This window comes from Macaca thibetana, chromosome 10, assembly GCF_024542745.1.
Source record: "Macaca thibetana thibetana isolate TM-01 chromosome 10, ASM2454274v1, whole genome shotgun sequence".
NCBI lineage: Eukaryota > Metazoa > Chordata > Mammalia > Primates > Cercopithecidae > Macaca > Macaca thibetana.
The window spans coordinates 14,339,578-14,355,881 of record NC_065587.1 but is presented as its reverse complement, the minus strand read 5'-3'; the positions used below and the strand labels follow the sequence as shown (position 1 = coordinate 14,355,881).

At 50.3% G+C, this 16,304-nt stretch overlaps 3 protein-coding genes across 12 annotated transcripts in view; 1 reads left to right on the top strand and 2 right to left on the bottom strand.

Annotated features, from left to right (window-relative positions):
- TXN2 (thioredoxin 2) overlaps positions 1-16,304 on the bottom strand; it is a 393,736-nt gene that overhangs the window by 88,395 nt on the left and 289,037 nt on the right. Inside the window, exon 1 of one of the 10 annotated variants that reach the window (XM_050806394.1) lies at positions 9,057-9,060. The exons of 8 other annotated variants lie outside the window; for them this stretch is intronic. The gene's annotated coding sequence lies outside the window, so the exon portion shown is untranslated. Of the gene's footprint in view, positions 1-9,055; positions 9,061-16,304 lie in introns of those variants that run through there. One more of the 10 variants, XM_050806391.1, reaches the window with a different exon arrangement.
- The window catches only part of CACNG2 (calcium voltage-gated channel auxiliary subunit gamma 2), a 139,029-nt gene continuing 135,786 nt past the window's right edge, over positions 13,062-16,304 (bottom strand). The window contains exons 3-4 of the mRNA XM_050806343.1: positions 15,288-15,428; positions 13,062-13,786 (exon numbers count right to left, since the gene is read on the bottom strand). Coding sequence (XP_050662300.1) covers positions 13,251-13,786; positions 15,288-15,428 — 677 coding nt within the window. The 3' untranslated portion in view covers positions 13,062-13,250. The remainder of the gene's footprint in view (positions 13,787-15,287; positions 15,429-16,304) is intronic.
- Positions 13,811-16,304, top strand: part of MPST (mercaptopyruvate sulfurtransferase) — a 462,750-nt gene continuing 460,256 nt past the window's right edge. Inside the window, exon 1 of the mRNA XM_050806342.1 lies at positions 13,811-13,815. The gene's annotated coding sequence lies outside the window, so the exon portion shown is untranslated. The remainder of the gene's footprint in view (positions 13,816-16,304) is intronic.

Below are 16,304 nucleotides of genomic sequence, written 5' to 3'. Positions count from 1 at the left end.
GGGCATTTATTCTTTTCTGCATCTCCCTGGCATGAGTCCTCTTCTCCAGTCACACTAATTTATTCAGTGTTTCCCAACACACCTACCTCTGTACCTTCAGTTACCAGAATTCCCTACCAGCGATGGTCACTCCTGTCCATTCAGCCATCCACGTGTCCATCCATCCAATCATCCATCCATCCACCCACGCATCCATTTAATCATGCATTCATTCATCCATCATCCATCCATCCACCCATTCATCCATTCAATCCATCCATCCATCCATCCATCCACCCACCCACCCACCTTCCATCCATTCAACTTTGCAATCCACTTCAGTTCAATTCGATTCAATTCACCTTCATTCAACTCATGAGGTTACTGGGCTTCACCACATGCCACACATATGTGATAAATGAGGCATACCTCTGCCTTCAAGGAGCCCATGGGAAGAATCCTCCCTGTTCTCCATGGCCAGCTTTCCATCTCACCTCTGTTAATCCTTTGCCAGTCCCTTCAGCAGAAGCAATGGACTCTGAAGGGCTGTCCCGTGAGGAGAGGTCAGTTCTGGCTTTCATGAATTTCAGAGGACAGAGCTCAGACAAGGAGAGAGGCAAAGGGTGGGGAGGAGGTGAGAGTGAGATGAGCTAGTGGGACGGCGATTTTGGCTCTGTGGAGGGAACTGCTTCCATTTAGCTGTGAGTACTCAAGCAGTGTATTGGGGGATGAAGGGAAAGAGAAGGGGGCAAGGAAACCACTATTGGAGAAGTGGGTTAGTGTGGCGGTGAGGAGGTGAGCTCTGCAGCCAATGGACTGCCTGAGCTCATTGTCTCAGCTCCATCATATTCCTGCTGTGTGAACCTGGGCACATATCTTAACATCTCTGAGCCTCCATGTCCTTATTTGTAAAATGAGGATAATAAGACCTATCTCACAATGTTGCCTTTAGCATTAACACATGAGGTGCTTAAATTAATGCGTGGCACAAAGGGAGAGCTTAGTAGATTCCAGCTGTGGTTATGACTGCTCCTATTACGTACCAGCTACTATGCCAGGAGCTTTCATTCCAGTGTGTCCTCTGGGCTAACCCTGTGCGGGGATTATTGAACCCATTTTGCAGATGAGGAAATGAAGACCCAGGGAAGCTATCTCTTGAGCGTGTCATGCAGCTGGCGAAGGGTGGAGCAGTGCTTCAAATGCAGACCTTTCCAACTCCACTGTCCCTGCTGTCCTGCGTGCCCTTTCCTGCCTGTTCTCAAGGGGCGAGTGCTTTGAGATGCAAAGATTGTAAGACTTCCATCCCAGCTTCTGCTTAGGGCACCCTTTTGGCCTTCTCCAGTTGTAGCCCTGAATTGTTAATTACTGGTTTATGTGTGTTTTCTCTGTTCCCCAGAGACCATGAGATCAAGAAAAAAGATTTTCTTCTCCACGGCAATTGAAGTGTTGACTTTGACAATGAAAGTTACAGAATGTATGACGTTTCCCTTTTGGCCTTGCTTGCCAAGAAGCTTGTGCTTTTTGTCAAACTGTTTCCTTCCCCTTTCCATGGTTTTGGTCTTCTACCTTTGACAGCCTTTTATTCATGTGTCTTTTACTGTAAGCTCTTCTACTCATAGAATAAGCTGAATATTTAAATAGAGATTGAATTGAATGGGAAAGGGTGGGTTACAAATTATAAGTAAATAATTCATTTTATATTTAATTTAATTCATTTATTTACTTTTGAGACAGAATCTCACTCTGTCACCCAGGCTGGAGTGCAATGTTGCGATCTCACTGTAACCTCCGCCTCCTGAGTTTAAGCGATTCTCCCGCCTCAGATTCCCAAATAGCTGGGATTACAGGTGGCCATGCCTGGCTAATTTTTGTATTTTTAGTAGAGATGGGGTTTCACCATGTTGGCCAGGCTGGTCTCGAACTCCTGACCTCAGATGATCTGTCTGCCTTGGCCTCCCAAGTACTGGGATTACAGGTGTGAGCCACCATGCCCAGCCTACAAGTAAATAATTCAAATAAAATCACGAACTTCAGGAAGGAAAAATGCCTTTCTTATATCAGTCACAGTGTTTAGCCCTGAGCCCTGGCTCTGGCTGGGTGAAGTTTGCATGGAAAGCCCAGTGATGATTTTCCCTGTTGTGTCTGGATCAGTGACTCTCCTTGCACTTAGAATATAACCCGAAGGCCTCCCCTTTGGATTAGGGCAGCGGTCCCCAACCTTTTTGGCACCAGGGACCGGTTTCATGGAAGACAATTTTTCCACGTACTGGGTGGGAAACTGTTTCTCCTCAGATCATCGGGCATTAGTTAGAGTGTCATAAGGAACATGCAACCTAGATCTCTCATGCACAGTTCACAGTAGGGCTCACGCTCTTGTGACAATCTACTGCTGCCGCTGATGTGACAGGAGGTGGAGCTCAGGCGGTAATGCTCCATCACCTGCTGCTCACCTCCTGCTGTGTGGCCCTGGTCCATGGCCCAGGGACTGGGGAGGCTGGGATTAGAGGACTGATCCCTGCCCACTTCTTCCACCTTATCCTGTGTAACTTGACCCCTTGCTCACCCAGGATAACTACTTAAGTCATCTTTGAGATGTTCTCACAAGCCAGGTGTTTTCCTACCTCAGAAAAAGAGGCTTTGTGGCTGGGCATGGTGGCTCACACCTGTAATCCCAGCACTTTGGGAGGCCAAGGTGGGCGGACCACCTGAGGTCAGGAGTTCAAGACCAGCCTGATCAACATGGAGCAACCCGGTCTTTACTAAAAATACAAAATTAGCTGGGAGTCGTGGCACATGCCTGTAATACTAGCTACTCGGGGAGGCTGAGGCAGAAGAATCGCTTGAACCTGGGAGGCGGAGGTTGTGGTGAGCTGAGATTGTGTCATTGTACTCCAGCTTGAACAACAAGAGCAAAAACTCTGTCTCAAAAAAAAAGAGATTTTGCGTGTGCTGTTCCCTCTGCCTGGAACCCTCTGCTCTCTCCCATCCCCTGCTTCTGTCTGGCTCATCCTTCCTGTCCTTCAAATTTCTGCTGAAAGTCAGCATCTTACGGAGGCCTCCCCTGACTGCTCTGTCTAAAGGGGTTGTGGTAGCTGGTCTATAAAGACAGCTCCCAGTGCTTCCTGGCCTCTCCTGTGTATGCTGCTGATCCCATTGAGAAATAGACTCTATTTCTCCTTCTCTTGGAACTGGGCTGGACCCTGGGCCTGCCTTTGGCCAGTGGAATGTGGCAGAGGTAATTTACTGATGTTTCTGAGGCGAAGCCTTCAGATGATTCTCCTTCCTGCCACCTGGAACCCAGCTGGTATGCTGTGGGAGGCACATATCACATAGAGAGACACAGTGGGAGAAATGGGGTGTTCAGCTCAACAACCCAGTTGAACCCCCAGCCAACAGTCAGCATGGACTCCAGCCATGTGCATGAGCCAACTTGGCTGCTCCAGCCCAGTTGAGCCCCTGAATGACTGCAGGTCCAGCTAACATCATACAGAACAGAAGAACCACCCAACTGAGCCCGTAGAACTGTGGGAGACAATAAAATGATATTGTTGTTTTAAGCCACTAAATTTCCAATAATCTAAAGAGAGGTTAATCCCTGATACATTTCTCTCTTTCTCTCTCTCTCTCTCTCTTTTTTTTTTTTTTTTAAGAGAGACAGGTTCTCACTATGTTGCCCAGGCTGGAGTGCAGTAACTATTCTCAGGTGCAGTTATAGCGCACTGCAGCCTCGAACTCCTAGTCTCAAGCGTTCCTCCTGTCTCAGCCTCCTGGGTAACTGATATTCTAAAAATCATTGCCCCAATGCACTTACTTCATAGCATTCACAATAATCCATAATTATATAATTATTTGATTCTTAACTTGCTAATTTTCCCTTTTTTCTTTTTCTTTTCTTTTTTTTTTTTTTTGAGACAGAGTCTCGCTCTGTTGCCCAGGCTGGAGTGCAGTGGCGCGGTCTCAGCTCACTGCAACCTCCACCTCCCGGGTTCAAGCGATTCTCCTGCCTCAGCCTCCCAAGTAGCTGGGATTACAGGCATGCACCATCATGCTTGGCTAATTTTTTGTATTTTTAGTAGAGACAGGGTTTCACCACGTTGGCCAGGCTGGTCTCAAACTCCTGACCTCATGATCCGTCTGCCTCAGCCTCCCAAAGCACTGGGATTACAGGCATGAGCCACCGCGTCTGGCCAATTTCCCCTTTTTTCCTGTAGCACATGAGTTACAGAAGGCTGGGACCATGTTTGTCTTGATTGCGGCTATCCCCAGCACTGAGCACAGTGAATAGCATGTCGCGGGAGCTGAATGAGTGAATGAATGAATGAATGAATGAATGAATGAATGAATACAAGGCATCACAGTGGTCTTGAAGTATTCCCAAGAGCCAGTGTAACTCTCTGTGGCTGGAGCCCAGGCTGAGATAGCACCAGAAGGGAGATGGGTACGGCCTAAGTCTCAGCTCTCTAGGGCTTTCATGACTCAGAACTGTACAACGTTCCCTGACACCACCTCTATAACCCGGACCTCCACACCCCTGCCAGGAAGAATCACCCTTTTCCTTCGCTTTACCCTTCTGTATCCTGCACAGCTCTCCATTAGGGGACCCGGGAGGTCTCTGCACATACTCGTGTGTATAGATGATGGAGGCAGGACAGAATAATGGATATGAATGAGGGCTCTGGGTGCAGAGACCCCCACCTTTGAACCCCAGTCCACCACATTCTAAAGATATCTTGGTACCATGGCTACAGATATTGAGTGTTCACTCATATAGGAAGTGCTGTGTAGGTGTGAGCTTACATTACTGTTGCCATGTGCCAGACACTACTCTAACGTCTTGAATTCATTTACTTCATACAACCTTATAAGGTGGTTACTATTATCATTCCCCTTTTACAGATGAGGCAACTGATGTGTGGATAGCTTGCCCAGAGTTGTGGGTCTGAACCCTGCCAATGTGGCTACAGAGCCCACCTCCTTCTTTTTTTTTTGAGACAGGGTCTCTCTCTCTCGCCCAGGTTGGAGTGAGTGATGCAATCATGGCCCACTGCAGCCTTGAACTCCTGGGCTCAAATGACTCTTGCACCTCATCCTCTCTAGTAGCTGGGACTACAGGCATTCACCACCATGCCCAGCTAATTTTTGTATTTTTTGTAGAGACAGGGTTTCACCATGTTGCCCAGCCTGGTCTCAAACTCCTGCGCTGGAGCGATCCACCCAGCTTAGCCTCCCAAAGTTCTGAGACTAGAGACATGAGCCACCATGCCTGATCCAGAGCCCACCTTCTTAACCCTCATACTGCCTCTCTCGTTCTCAGGGTAGAACCCTTGTTCTGCCTCTCTGAGCCTCAGTTTTCATACCTGTAAATGGGATAATAATGCCTGTTTAATAGGGCTATGATACCATGATCTGGCAGTGCCTGACACATTGTAGAATCTCAATAAATCCTAATTTGCTGTGGCAAGATAGATAAACAGACTTCCTGTGAGGGCTTTGAAGGCCTTACTGTGAGGGTGCTAGGGAGCCATTGAAAGTTTTTGAGTAAGACAGTGACATAACAAAGCTGTGGCTTAGCTCCAGTCCTACCTTTTCCTGCCTCTGTCCCCCCACCAACTAGCTCTATGCTGCCTGAGGTTGGTATCTGAGTTTCACATCCCTGTCTTACCTCCCCGTGAGGTTCTGAGATTTGAGCTGTTTCAGGGTCGTGACAGGTCATCCCAGGCCTGGAGTCAATGGGGTGGGAGGGATATTCTTGGTCTCGGGGGTCTCATCTCAAAGGGCTGCCTCAGAGATCCCATCTAGGGCCCCATTTCTGTCTCTCCCTCCAGCCCTACTGACTGACAGAGGTGCCTGGGTTTCGCATGACTGACTTCGTATTCCCCTTGGAATCCCTTCTGCAGCAGGGTGGATGAGGTGAGACAGGCTGGTAACTCGGTGGAAGAGGGAGGAGGGAGAAAAAACAAGGGAGCCAGAGCAGAAGAGAGTGGGAGACAGGGGGACAGAGAGAGAGAGAGTGTTGGAGGGAGGGAGAGCCAGAGTGCCGGAAAGATGGGCTCACTGCTTCAGGATGGGGCGCACCTCGTGACAAAAATGGGCCACCTGACCTTGTGCTGTGTTCCCTTGTTCTGAAAGATATGGTGAGGCCATCTGACCTCGTGCTGTGTTCCCTTGTTCTGATGGATGTTGTGAGTCTGTGTGAGTGCACACACACGCACATGTGGTTTGTGTGTCCACATAGACGTGAGCGTCTGTGGCATAGCGTGCACCCCGTCTGCTGGCCTATGCATGGAAATGCACAGACGGGTCTCCAAGGACCTAGGGACTAAGCGTGTGGAGAACCATGTGGAGTGGCCTACGTACGTCCTCAGCCCCAGTGTCACCTCCTCCATGTGCCTTGCCCCCCATTCGTTCACCCTCCTCTCCCTGTGGTGGCATTATCACCTTTCTTGGTCAGTCTCTGTTTACCTGTCCCTGTCTCTGCCTCTATTGAGAGCTTCCTGCAGGGGAGTCCACATCCTTGTCATCCCTGTACTCTTGGGAGCAAGATCAAGGCTTGGTGGGGCAGGTGATCAATAAATGCTGATGACTGATTGAGTATATTTGTGTGAATGGATCTACTTCCAGAAGTGTGTGTGGGTGTATGTATGTGCATGCACATGTGCACACATGGGAACATGTATGTGGCCATACACACATGCACATGCACTGTGGGGTGTGGATGTGTCTCTAAGATGTCCATGAGTGAGCCTCTGGGCACACACCATGCCCACAGAAGGATGTGATGCAGTGATATGCTGGCAAATGTTTAACAACTGACTCTTCATTGAAAAAAAAAAAAAAAAGCCCTGGGGCCAGGCAAGGTGACTCACCCTGTAATCCCAGCACTTTGGGAGTCCAAGGCAGGTGGATCATGAGGTCAAGAGATCGAGACCATCCTGGCCAACACGGTGAAACCCAGTCTCTACTAAAAATACAAAAATTAGCTGAGCGTGGTGGCGCACACCTGTGGTCCCAGCTACTAAGGAGGCTGAGGCAGGAGAATCACTTGAACCCGGGAGGCGGAGGTTGCAGTGAGCCAAGATCGCACCACAGCACTCCAGCTTGGCAAGAGTGAGACTCCATCTCAAAAAAAAAAAAAAAAAGAAAGAAAGAAAAGGAAAAGTAAGCCTTGATTAGCAGCATTTGCCCATTGCTGCCGTGTAAATATTCCCACCATGGCCGGCTTCAAGCTGCTGATGTGGCGTCACGGAATATGGAGTTAGCTGGGAAGGGATACACATAACTGGCTCACATGAGCCCATAGGAGTTAGGAGTTGGCTTCAGTACACGGAAGGATTCATGTCTGTGGCCGCCCAGCCTGTGGTGGGCAGGGGAGGCAGGGCAAAGTTCCTCTGGTGATGGTAATGCTTCTTTCCAGAGCTGTGCCCTGGGGGACCAGGCAGTTGGTGGCTGCCAGCCAGCTTTCGCCGAGCGGCCTTAGAAGTCAGTCTAAACCAATACTCCTTGTTAGGCAGGTCTAGATACTCACCAAGACAGAAGTGCCTTCCCTCACTCCCTGCAGATGCTTTGAAGTTTTTGGATTTGGTGAGGTCAGCATGACTGCAAAGAGGAATTGCTAAGCCTGAAGCATGAATGGAAGAGGGAAAAGGAGGAATGCTTCAAACCTCCATCTGAGGCAGGTGACCAGGGATGCTGGAAGGTCTGGAGGCTTGGGCCTAGTGCCTGCTTGAAGCCGATTCACTGTGCAAGCCTGGACACATCGCTTGCCCTTGCTGGCCTCCAACTGTGACTTTCTTCCATGAAGGGAGAGGTCTTCTGAGCTCCATAGCCTGTCACTGACTCTCTGGGAGTCAGTCCTTAAACTGGGCTCTGAGTGTTAAAATCTACATTCAAAAGCCAGAGAGAGGCTGTGTTGGCCTTAGACAAGAGCAAGAGGGGATCCTGCCCTGGCCCTTCTCAGACCAAGCCCTTTCCCACGTGGGGAGGAATTCACAGGCCAAGGCGATGTGCTCACCCCAGGCCCTACCCTCTTCTAGACACTTGTCTGATGCTTGCTAGTTTAGAATTTCTGCTCCAAGAGTCCTGCCAAGCTGGCTTCCAGGGCTAGCTGCCATCTGTCCTCCTGAGGATCTATGTCCTCCTGCCTTAAGCAGTGGTTTTGGGGAAGCTGGGTGTGCAGGCTGGGATGGGTGCCCACTTTGTGGGAGATGCCCTGAACGTGCTGAGTGGAGCTGGAAGTGGGAAAGGAAGAGGGGTGGGTCATGGGCAGGGAGCTGTGGTCTAAGCTTCCAGGGTGGACTTGCCCCATGCTGCTACTTTAAGGAGCAGAAGGCAGAGGAGGTTGAGAATTCTAAATTCAAACCTAACAATTTAGGTTGTCACAAGGACATATTTGCCAGGACAGAGGATAGACCATATTTTAAATTTTTATTTTATTTTGTTATTTTTTTGAGATAGAGTCTTGCTCTGTCACCCAGGCTGGAGTGCAGTGGTGCCATCTCAGCTCACTGTAACCTCCGCCTCCTGGGTTCAAGCAATTCTTTGCCTTAGTCTCCTGAGTAGTTTGGATTACAGGCCCCCACCACCATGCTTGGCTAGTTTTTGTATTTTTAGTAGAGGTGGGGTTTCACTATCTTGGCCAGGCTGGTCTTGAACTCCTGACCTTGTGATCTACCCTCCTCGGCCTCCCAAAATGCTGGGATTACAGGCATAAGCCACCGCACCCGGCTGATAAACCATGTTTTTAAGGTGGTTAGTTTGATGTGCAGCTGTGAAATCTTCAGACTTAAGTTATGGAGAGTGAGCCTCCCTTTCTACTCTTGCCCTGGACCCCACAAGTGTTAGGGGTGAGGCTAGAGAGAGAGATAATTGAGATTGGTGGGGGCTTGGCGGTGTGGCCCCAGCAGACTGAGGCTGAGTTGAACAGGGAGTTTTGAACATTGGCCCCTTCTGGAGTAGACTTTTCCGGGCCGCGTGGTACAGGGCTTACCTTCTCTTAGGTCTGTGCAGCGTGCAGGTGTCATCTGCTTGCCATCTCCTTTCTCTTGAGCCCCAGGAGAGCTGTACAGTGAATATGCTTCCCCCCGCACCGCCCGCATCTTAGATAGCGCTGTTATCTTAGACAGCTGTTTCGGGGCATGACAGGTCATCCTTCCAATGGGGCCTTTCTCTGATGTCAAAGGTCACATCCTCCTGTTAGCATCCCATCTTGTCTTTCTCATCTCTTCAAGTTAAGAGAGTCCCAGGGGCCCTCCCTATTCTTCTGCCACTCCATGGCTCCCCTTCTCCCTGAGGAGCACCCCTCTGCAAGGAGCCCCCCTGAGTAAACTGGCAGGGTCATGTCCATTCCAAACTGCACACTTTCATGGGGGAAAATGGAAATGCTGGAGTGTGATTGGGATGTTGAGTAGGGCTGGTTTATTCTAAAAGAGAAAACTCAAGGACGTCATGCTCTCTGTCTTCAAATATCTGAGGGGCTGTCATGCTGAAAAGGGAAGGGATTTATTCAGTGTTGTTGGAGTGTGAAGGAAGAGGTGGATTAAAATTCAGTGTGCAGAGAAGACTTTTGCCAAAGAGTGCTGCTCAGCGCTGGCTGGTGCTATCTTTGGAGGGGGTGAGCCCTCTGTCACTGGAGGCGTGCAAGTATCCCTAAAGGGTATTTAATAGGGAACTCATGATCTAGAGGCTGGGGGGACGCCCTACTGCCCAGCCTCTAAAGCTCCCATCCCCAAGAATCTACAGCTTTAAGATTGTTTTAAATAGGATGCCAGGAGTTGGGGAAGGAATTAAAGAAATTCACTGAAGTGAGGACCAAAAGCTATAAAAAAAAATCTTTATTTCATGTACCAGGATTTTTTTTTTCAGTTTTCTGCTTTTTAAAATTTTTTTTCTGTTAACAGTCTGAAAAAAAAAAAAAAAAAAAGACCCACCAAGAAAATAAATGGAGGTTAGTTTCTTGAACTGGTCTGAGCTGGACATGAGCAATCATCCACACCCTGGGAAGCAACACCCTTGCAGTTCCGGTCCTGGCTCCTTCCCTCCGGACCCCCTAGCCCCCTTCTCAGCCACGACGATGTCACCCACACCCCAGTGGCTTTCTTCAGGCAGACCCAGAACCCAGGCCTCGCACCATGGAAGAGCACTGATTGCCCTCCCAAACGCTCTGTCGGAATTCAGAGAATCGGAGCTAGTTTTTCACTTCAGACAGTACCCACTTGGGTGCTGTTTCCTTGGGGCCTCTCCATTCTCCCTTGGCTCTTGTCCTTGATCCCTTTAGGTCTGGAATCTGACGGGGTGGCGGGCAAGATTGGGGTGGGAGAGGGGTAGAGTTGAGTTTCTGCCCAGACTGAGGACAACTTGGTGGTGGTTACCACACGTTGAATTGTCTCCCATCGTTCTGCCCCATGACCTCCCCCTGCACTTCTGGGCTGGGCGGGCCGATGTTCTGCCCTGTGCTGACCTGGGAAACTAACTTTCCTTTCCCAGGCAAAAGACAGGAAAGGCAGGTGAGATGTGCAAGCTCGAAAAGCCTTGCGAGCCATTCTCTAGAACTCCCCAGAGAGCTCAACCTCAGGAAATGCCAGTGTTAAGAAAGATGCAAACCGAGGGAGACTCACAGGCAGAGGCAGGGGGCCTCACCTTGACCTTCAGTCACCTGGGAGTGACTTGCAGCCTGTTCTGAAATTTCCAGTTCAGGAAAGTTGTTGGATTTCTGACAGTCTGAACTGGCCCTTGTCACTCTGGGGAAGAAAGGGGAGAAACAAAGGATGCCCCTGGCCTTTAGTCTGTGGTGCAAGTTTAACTTTTGGGGTTGGTCCTTACACTGGGACGGAACTGCTAACATTTTCCTCTCCATCCCTTCAGCCTTAAGCCCTCCCAGCAAACCTCAGAGGATGCTCTTTTTCACAGATCCCCAAAGATACTGGGAAAGCTCTGGTGGCAGATCTCTTCTTCCAAGGAAGCCTCCTTAACTCTCCATGATCGCAGCAAGGGGACACAAAGTGAAGAAGGCCTTTGGGGACCCCTGTGTCTTTCCCTTCTTTGCCTGAACAGCGTTACGTTTGCTCACATGTGTGTATTTTTGCTTTGACATTGGATGTGGGGCAGGGTTTGGGGAGCACAGTGAGGAGGTATATGGTGTGTGTGTGTGTGTGTGTGTCTGAGAGGCTGACTGATGATGAGCCTGGGGGCCTGGTGGCAGCTGTCCTGGTCATCCCTGGCATATCCTTGGGGCAGGTGGCAGATCTGAAGTCACAGATACATAGAGCAAGAATGGGCCTTTAGTGCTTATCTGGGTCAATCCACATGCTTACATGGGGGGAAAATTAAGGGCCAGAGAGGCCATGCAGCAAGGAATTCCGGAATCCAGTCCTGGATTCTAGATGGGTGCCCTTCCCATGCATGCGAGTGGTGTGTGCGTGTGTGTGTGTGTGTGTGTATGCATGCATGTGTGTGTTCATGTGTGTGCTGTGTTGGAAGGGTCTGAATGAACACAAAGGCCAATGTGGAGTTGTTGTGGTCCATGGCTGTGGAGGGCATGAGTCAATTTCCTTTGAGCCACGCCCCTGGCTATGTATGGGATGGAAGGGTTGAGACTGAGTGTGTCCCTGTGAGTGACTGCAGTGCTGGGCTAAGTGGACTGTGTATGTGTGTGTGGACGTGCATGCATGCGTGCGCGTGGGGCGTGTGGTCTCTTTGTTGGATTCTGTCTTCCCCCATTCACAGCACCTTCCTGGTCTGAGGAAGCCACCTTTCCATCACAGAGACCTCCTGCAGCTCACTAGGACCTTCCCCTACTCCCTCCAACCTTCAAGCCCAGCTCTCACCTCTCATGAGGGTTTTGCTTTGTTTTTGTAAATGGATTTGTATATTCGTTTTCTGTTTTTTTTTTTTTTCTTTACAAGTTCCCTGCTAAATTTTAAGTCCCCCACCCCACCCCATTTTTTGTTTTCACAGTTTAAAGCTGGAAAAGAATTAAAAGAAAAATACTATCTGATTTTCTTGCAAGTAAATCCACTTATTTTATATTTACATCTATTTATAGTCTGTGGTTTTTTTATTAAAAAAAAATCACCACTTGTTTTTCCTTTTTCTTTTGTAAAAAGAAACCTTTTTGCAGTGTCATTGTTGAACCCGCTGGGCCCCAAGAGGGCATCAGTGAGTCCAAGGACCCCCAAAGGGTCAATGAACCCCCTTCCCAGGGAACTGGGGGCCTTATGAGTCTGGGGGTCCACCATCACCCCAGGGTCATCAGGTGGCCCTGAGGTGAGGGGTGAGGAGGGAGAGCTGTTTCATGTCCCCCGGGGTTGGGTGTCTCCTGACCCCAAGGACAGGAGCTTGGGGACATGACCCCAAGAGGCTCACCCTGAGGACTCCGGGGTTTCCGGCATCTTGGTAAGCCACCGGCGGCCTCCCCTCTCCTTCCCTTTCCTCAAGGCCTAGGAAGTCATCACAGTGGGTTAAGGACCATTAAGGACTGGGAACCTGGGGCCAGGCAAGCCCCAAGTGTACCCCGCTCCAGGCACCCTAACGGAGAGGAGGGACAAGGGCTCGGTCACCTGGAGGCCTACAATTGCCCCATCAATGCTGGGTGGGGGCGGCTCAAGCCCTGAGCCTTCCCCGCATTCCTGGGGCACCCACCCAGGGGCTCCAAGGACCTGGCAGTGACTGCAGGCTCACCTGGCCCCAGGGCCCCTGAGTCTCGCCCCCCACTCTCCCAGGGAGGCAGGGCCCACTGGGGGTTAAAGGGAACAGAAAAGTAACTCTCCCGGCGTTAAAAAAAAATAATAACATAAACCCTGAAAAATACAAAGGACATCCCCTTTCCTTTCTGTTCATATATATTTTTTTGCTTTAATGTTATCTTGGTTCCCTTTTATTTTTTCATTTAAATTGATTTTTATTAAATGTTAAAATAATGGTACATGGGAAATCATGCATTTTCTTTTAGATTTATTTTCTATTTTTAATTTTTTATCCCTCTCGCTTTTTTTTAGAGTTTGTTTTTCTTCCTTCGTTTATGTTTTCCCACATTTCCTGTTGTTTTGCTTCTTTGTTCCTCTTATATTTTGTTCTTTTTTTTAAAATTTACTTGTTATGTTTTTCTCTTTTTTTGTGGTGTGTGTGTGTGTGGTTTTTTTTTTTTTTTTTTTTTCTTTCGCTTTTGGGAGGTCTCCCCGCGGATGGTCTGGGTGCCCCCGCCCCGCCCCGCCCCGCCCCCGGGGACCGCGCCCTCCTCCCGGCTCGGCCCCGGTGCTGGCGAGGCCCCGCGGTTTTCATACGGGGGTGGTCCGGCGGTTGGCTGTGTTGGAGTGGAGAGAGTCCTTGTTCTCCTTCTGGATACAGTTGTGAACCTGGAGGAAGCTGTTATCCCTGTCGGAGTTGTAGGTGGCGGTGGGCGTGGTGGCGGCCTTCAGGGGATCCCTGCTGAGCGTGTACATGGAGATTTCCGTGGACGGCAGGGTGTTGAAGCCCTTGATACCCACGGGGGAGGCGTCCCTGGAGTGTGAGGGCTCCGTGGAGCGCGAGCTTGAGCGGCTGCGGCGCTGGTAGCGGTAGCGGTAGCTGGGGATGCGGGTGATGGCAGAGGCCTGGAGGTAGTCCGTGGCGCGGGCCGTGGCCCGCAGCTGTTTGTGCCGGTCGATAAACATGTGCACCGCCAGCACCCCGACCATCTCGGCGATGATGAAGGACAGGGCCCCGAAGTAGAAGGACCAGCCGTATGAGTAACTATTCTTTTTGGAGTCGCTCTTGGAGGGGTCTCCGGCATTGGCAGATATGTACACTATGATGCCAATGATGTTACTGAGACCTGCGGGGTGCAGGGTGGCGGGGTGGGGGGATCAGAGAGAAGGACGTTAGTTTCTCAGGAAGTCGGCCACTGGGCAGCCCTAAAGGTCGGGGACAGCTCTGTGGGCCTTCCCGGGTCCCGCGTTTTCATGAACAGGTGGGGCAGTGTAGAGGGACATCTGCCAGCTTCCCCTTAACATTTTCTTTCCATTCAGAGAGAGCCACAAGGGAAGCGTTAATGGAAACAGACATGGGCAGGGCGGGAGAAGGGAGGCATTTCACAAGGTGCTGAGTAACTGATATTGTTCACTGAGGCTTCACTACCTGCTTTCACTGCTTGGTGCTTCTCAAGCAGGGCACAGATGAGGAGACAAGCACAGAGAGGTTAAGGAACTTGCTTAAGGCTGCACAGGGCTTTGAAGCTGGTGTAGCAGCGGGTGAAGGTGGGCTCCTGGAGCCAGGCTGCCAGCGTTCAAAGCCTTGGCAAGTTAACCTTGGTTTGAGTTTCCAGATCTGTAGAATGGGAGTCAGGTTAAGCCTTACTCTTTAGGGTCACGGAGAAGGTTAAAAGGGTGAATACATGTGAGTACTCTTAGATGTTGGTGGTTCTTTTCTTTTTTTTTTTTTTTTTAGATAGAGTCTTGCTCTGTCACCCAGGCTGGAGTGCAGTGGTGTGATCATAGCTCACTGCAAGTCTCAAACTCCTGGGATCAAGCGATCCTCCCACCTCAGCCTCTCTAGTAGCTGGGATTATGGATGTGCCACCACGCCCAGCTGATTAAAAGAAAAAAATTTTTGTAGAGACACGGTCTTGAGGCCTCGCTATGTTGCCCAGGCTGGTCTCGAACTCCTGAGCTCAAGCAATCCTCCTGTCTCAGCCTCCCAAAGTGCTGGGATTGCAAGCATGAGCCACTGCACCCGGCCTGATGTTGGTCATTCTTATTAAATGGCTCAGGCTACACCCAGGTTCTTTTTCTGGCATCTGAAGTGAGTGTGACTCATTTGTCATGTAACTGGGCTCAGACTTCTGGATGTGGGTGCCTGCCTGCTCCCACCTGGGTGGAACAGTGAGGGGAGAGTCCACCCTTGGTTTCCAAGGTGAAGCTGAGTATCCCATAGGGGTTGGAACAGCGAGGTACTTGGGTGCCCTCTCTCCAGCCTCCTCATGGGTTTACTTGCACCAAGAGGGAGAAGGGCAAGTGGCAATTGGCCAAGTACCCTGAGAGGAAGCGGGGATTTGGGCCTTTTTCCAAGTGGTGGGAAGAAGATGGGCCACTGGGCCAAGGGATGGGATATGGGGATGCTCCTGGAGGATTTGGTGGAGGCTCAGGCGTTGCTACAGGACAGGAGCCCCCACCACAACCTTTCTCCCCTGCAACACGACCTAGTGCAAGTCCTGGAGATTCCTCTCCTGTCTCCCCATCTCTCTCTGCCAGGCCCTCGTGGCCCCTAAGCACCCAGACCCCAGCCTTCTTCCCAGTGGCAGGCCTGGACTCCAGCCCACTCAGATCAGTGGCTGTTACCTGCAGACACAAAGAAGATGCCGGCACTCAGGATGATGTTGTGTCGAGTTTTGTAGAACTCGCTGGCTGCGATGCAGAGGCCACCCATGAAAAGCAGAATCACACTCAGGATCGGGAAAATGCTTGAGGCCCTCACGGCCCCTGTGGAACACAGAGAGTCAGGGAGAAAGAGAACGACATGGGTGTGAGACTGAGGCGCACAGAGGCAGGTGGGAGAGCAGCCCTGAGGCGCTGGGGGTTTACGGACACAGCCTTAGAGGAGAGGCTGCTTTGCAATCCCAGGGAGAGAGAGAGAGCAAGCAAGCCACTGCCCAGCTCACAGCCCTGTAGGAGCTCCCCAGTGCCTCCAGGGCCAAACTCCAGCATGCCATCAGGCACACAGGGCCCTGTGTGACTTGGCCTCTGCCCTCTTCCAGCTCCCACGGCTCCCAGTCCTCATGTTCTCTCTTGTCCCACCACAGCAAACTTCCCATGACGTGTCATTTCATGCTGCTGACTTTTGAAATACAGAGCTTCCTACTGGAATGTCTTTCCTATTCTTCAGTCAGCAAACTCTTCTTCATCCTTCAAAACCCAGCTCTAAGTCCCCTCTTCTGTAAAGCCTTCCCTGACTTCCTTAGGCAAAATTACGAGCTCCCTCGTCTACGCGTTGGGGCCCTTGGGCACGTTGAGAGGCAGTGTGGTACAGTGGTTAGGTGGAACCACATGGCTTGGATTTGTGTCTGGCTGCAGCATTTATTAGCTGTGCAATAAAAAATGTATCTCACCTCTGTGTGCCTCAGTTTCCCCATCTGTTAAGCAGGGATGGTAATAATGCCAAGCTCCTAAGATTGTTGTGAGGATTAAATGAGTTGATTCAGGCAATGCACTTAGATAGGTTTCTGGCGTCTATAATAAACATTCAACGCATGATATTATAATAAATATTGGTGTATACATATGCTTCCACCATGAACCATGGGTCAGGAGGCAAGGACTGGGACTTTACAAAGAAAACATTTCTTCTCGTTATCCTCT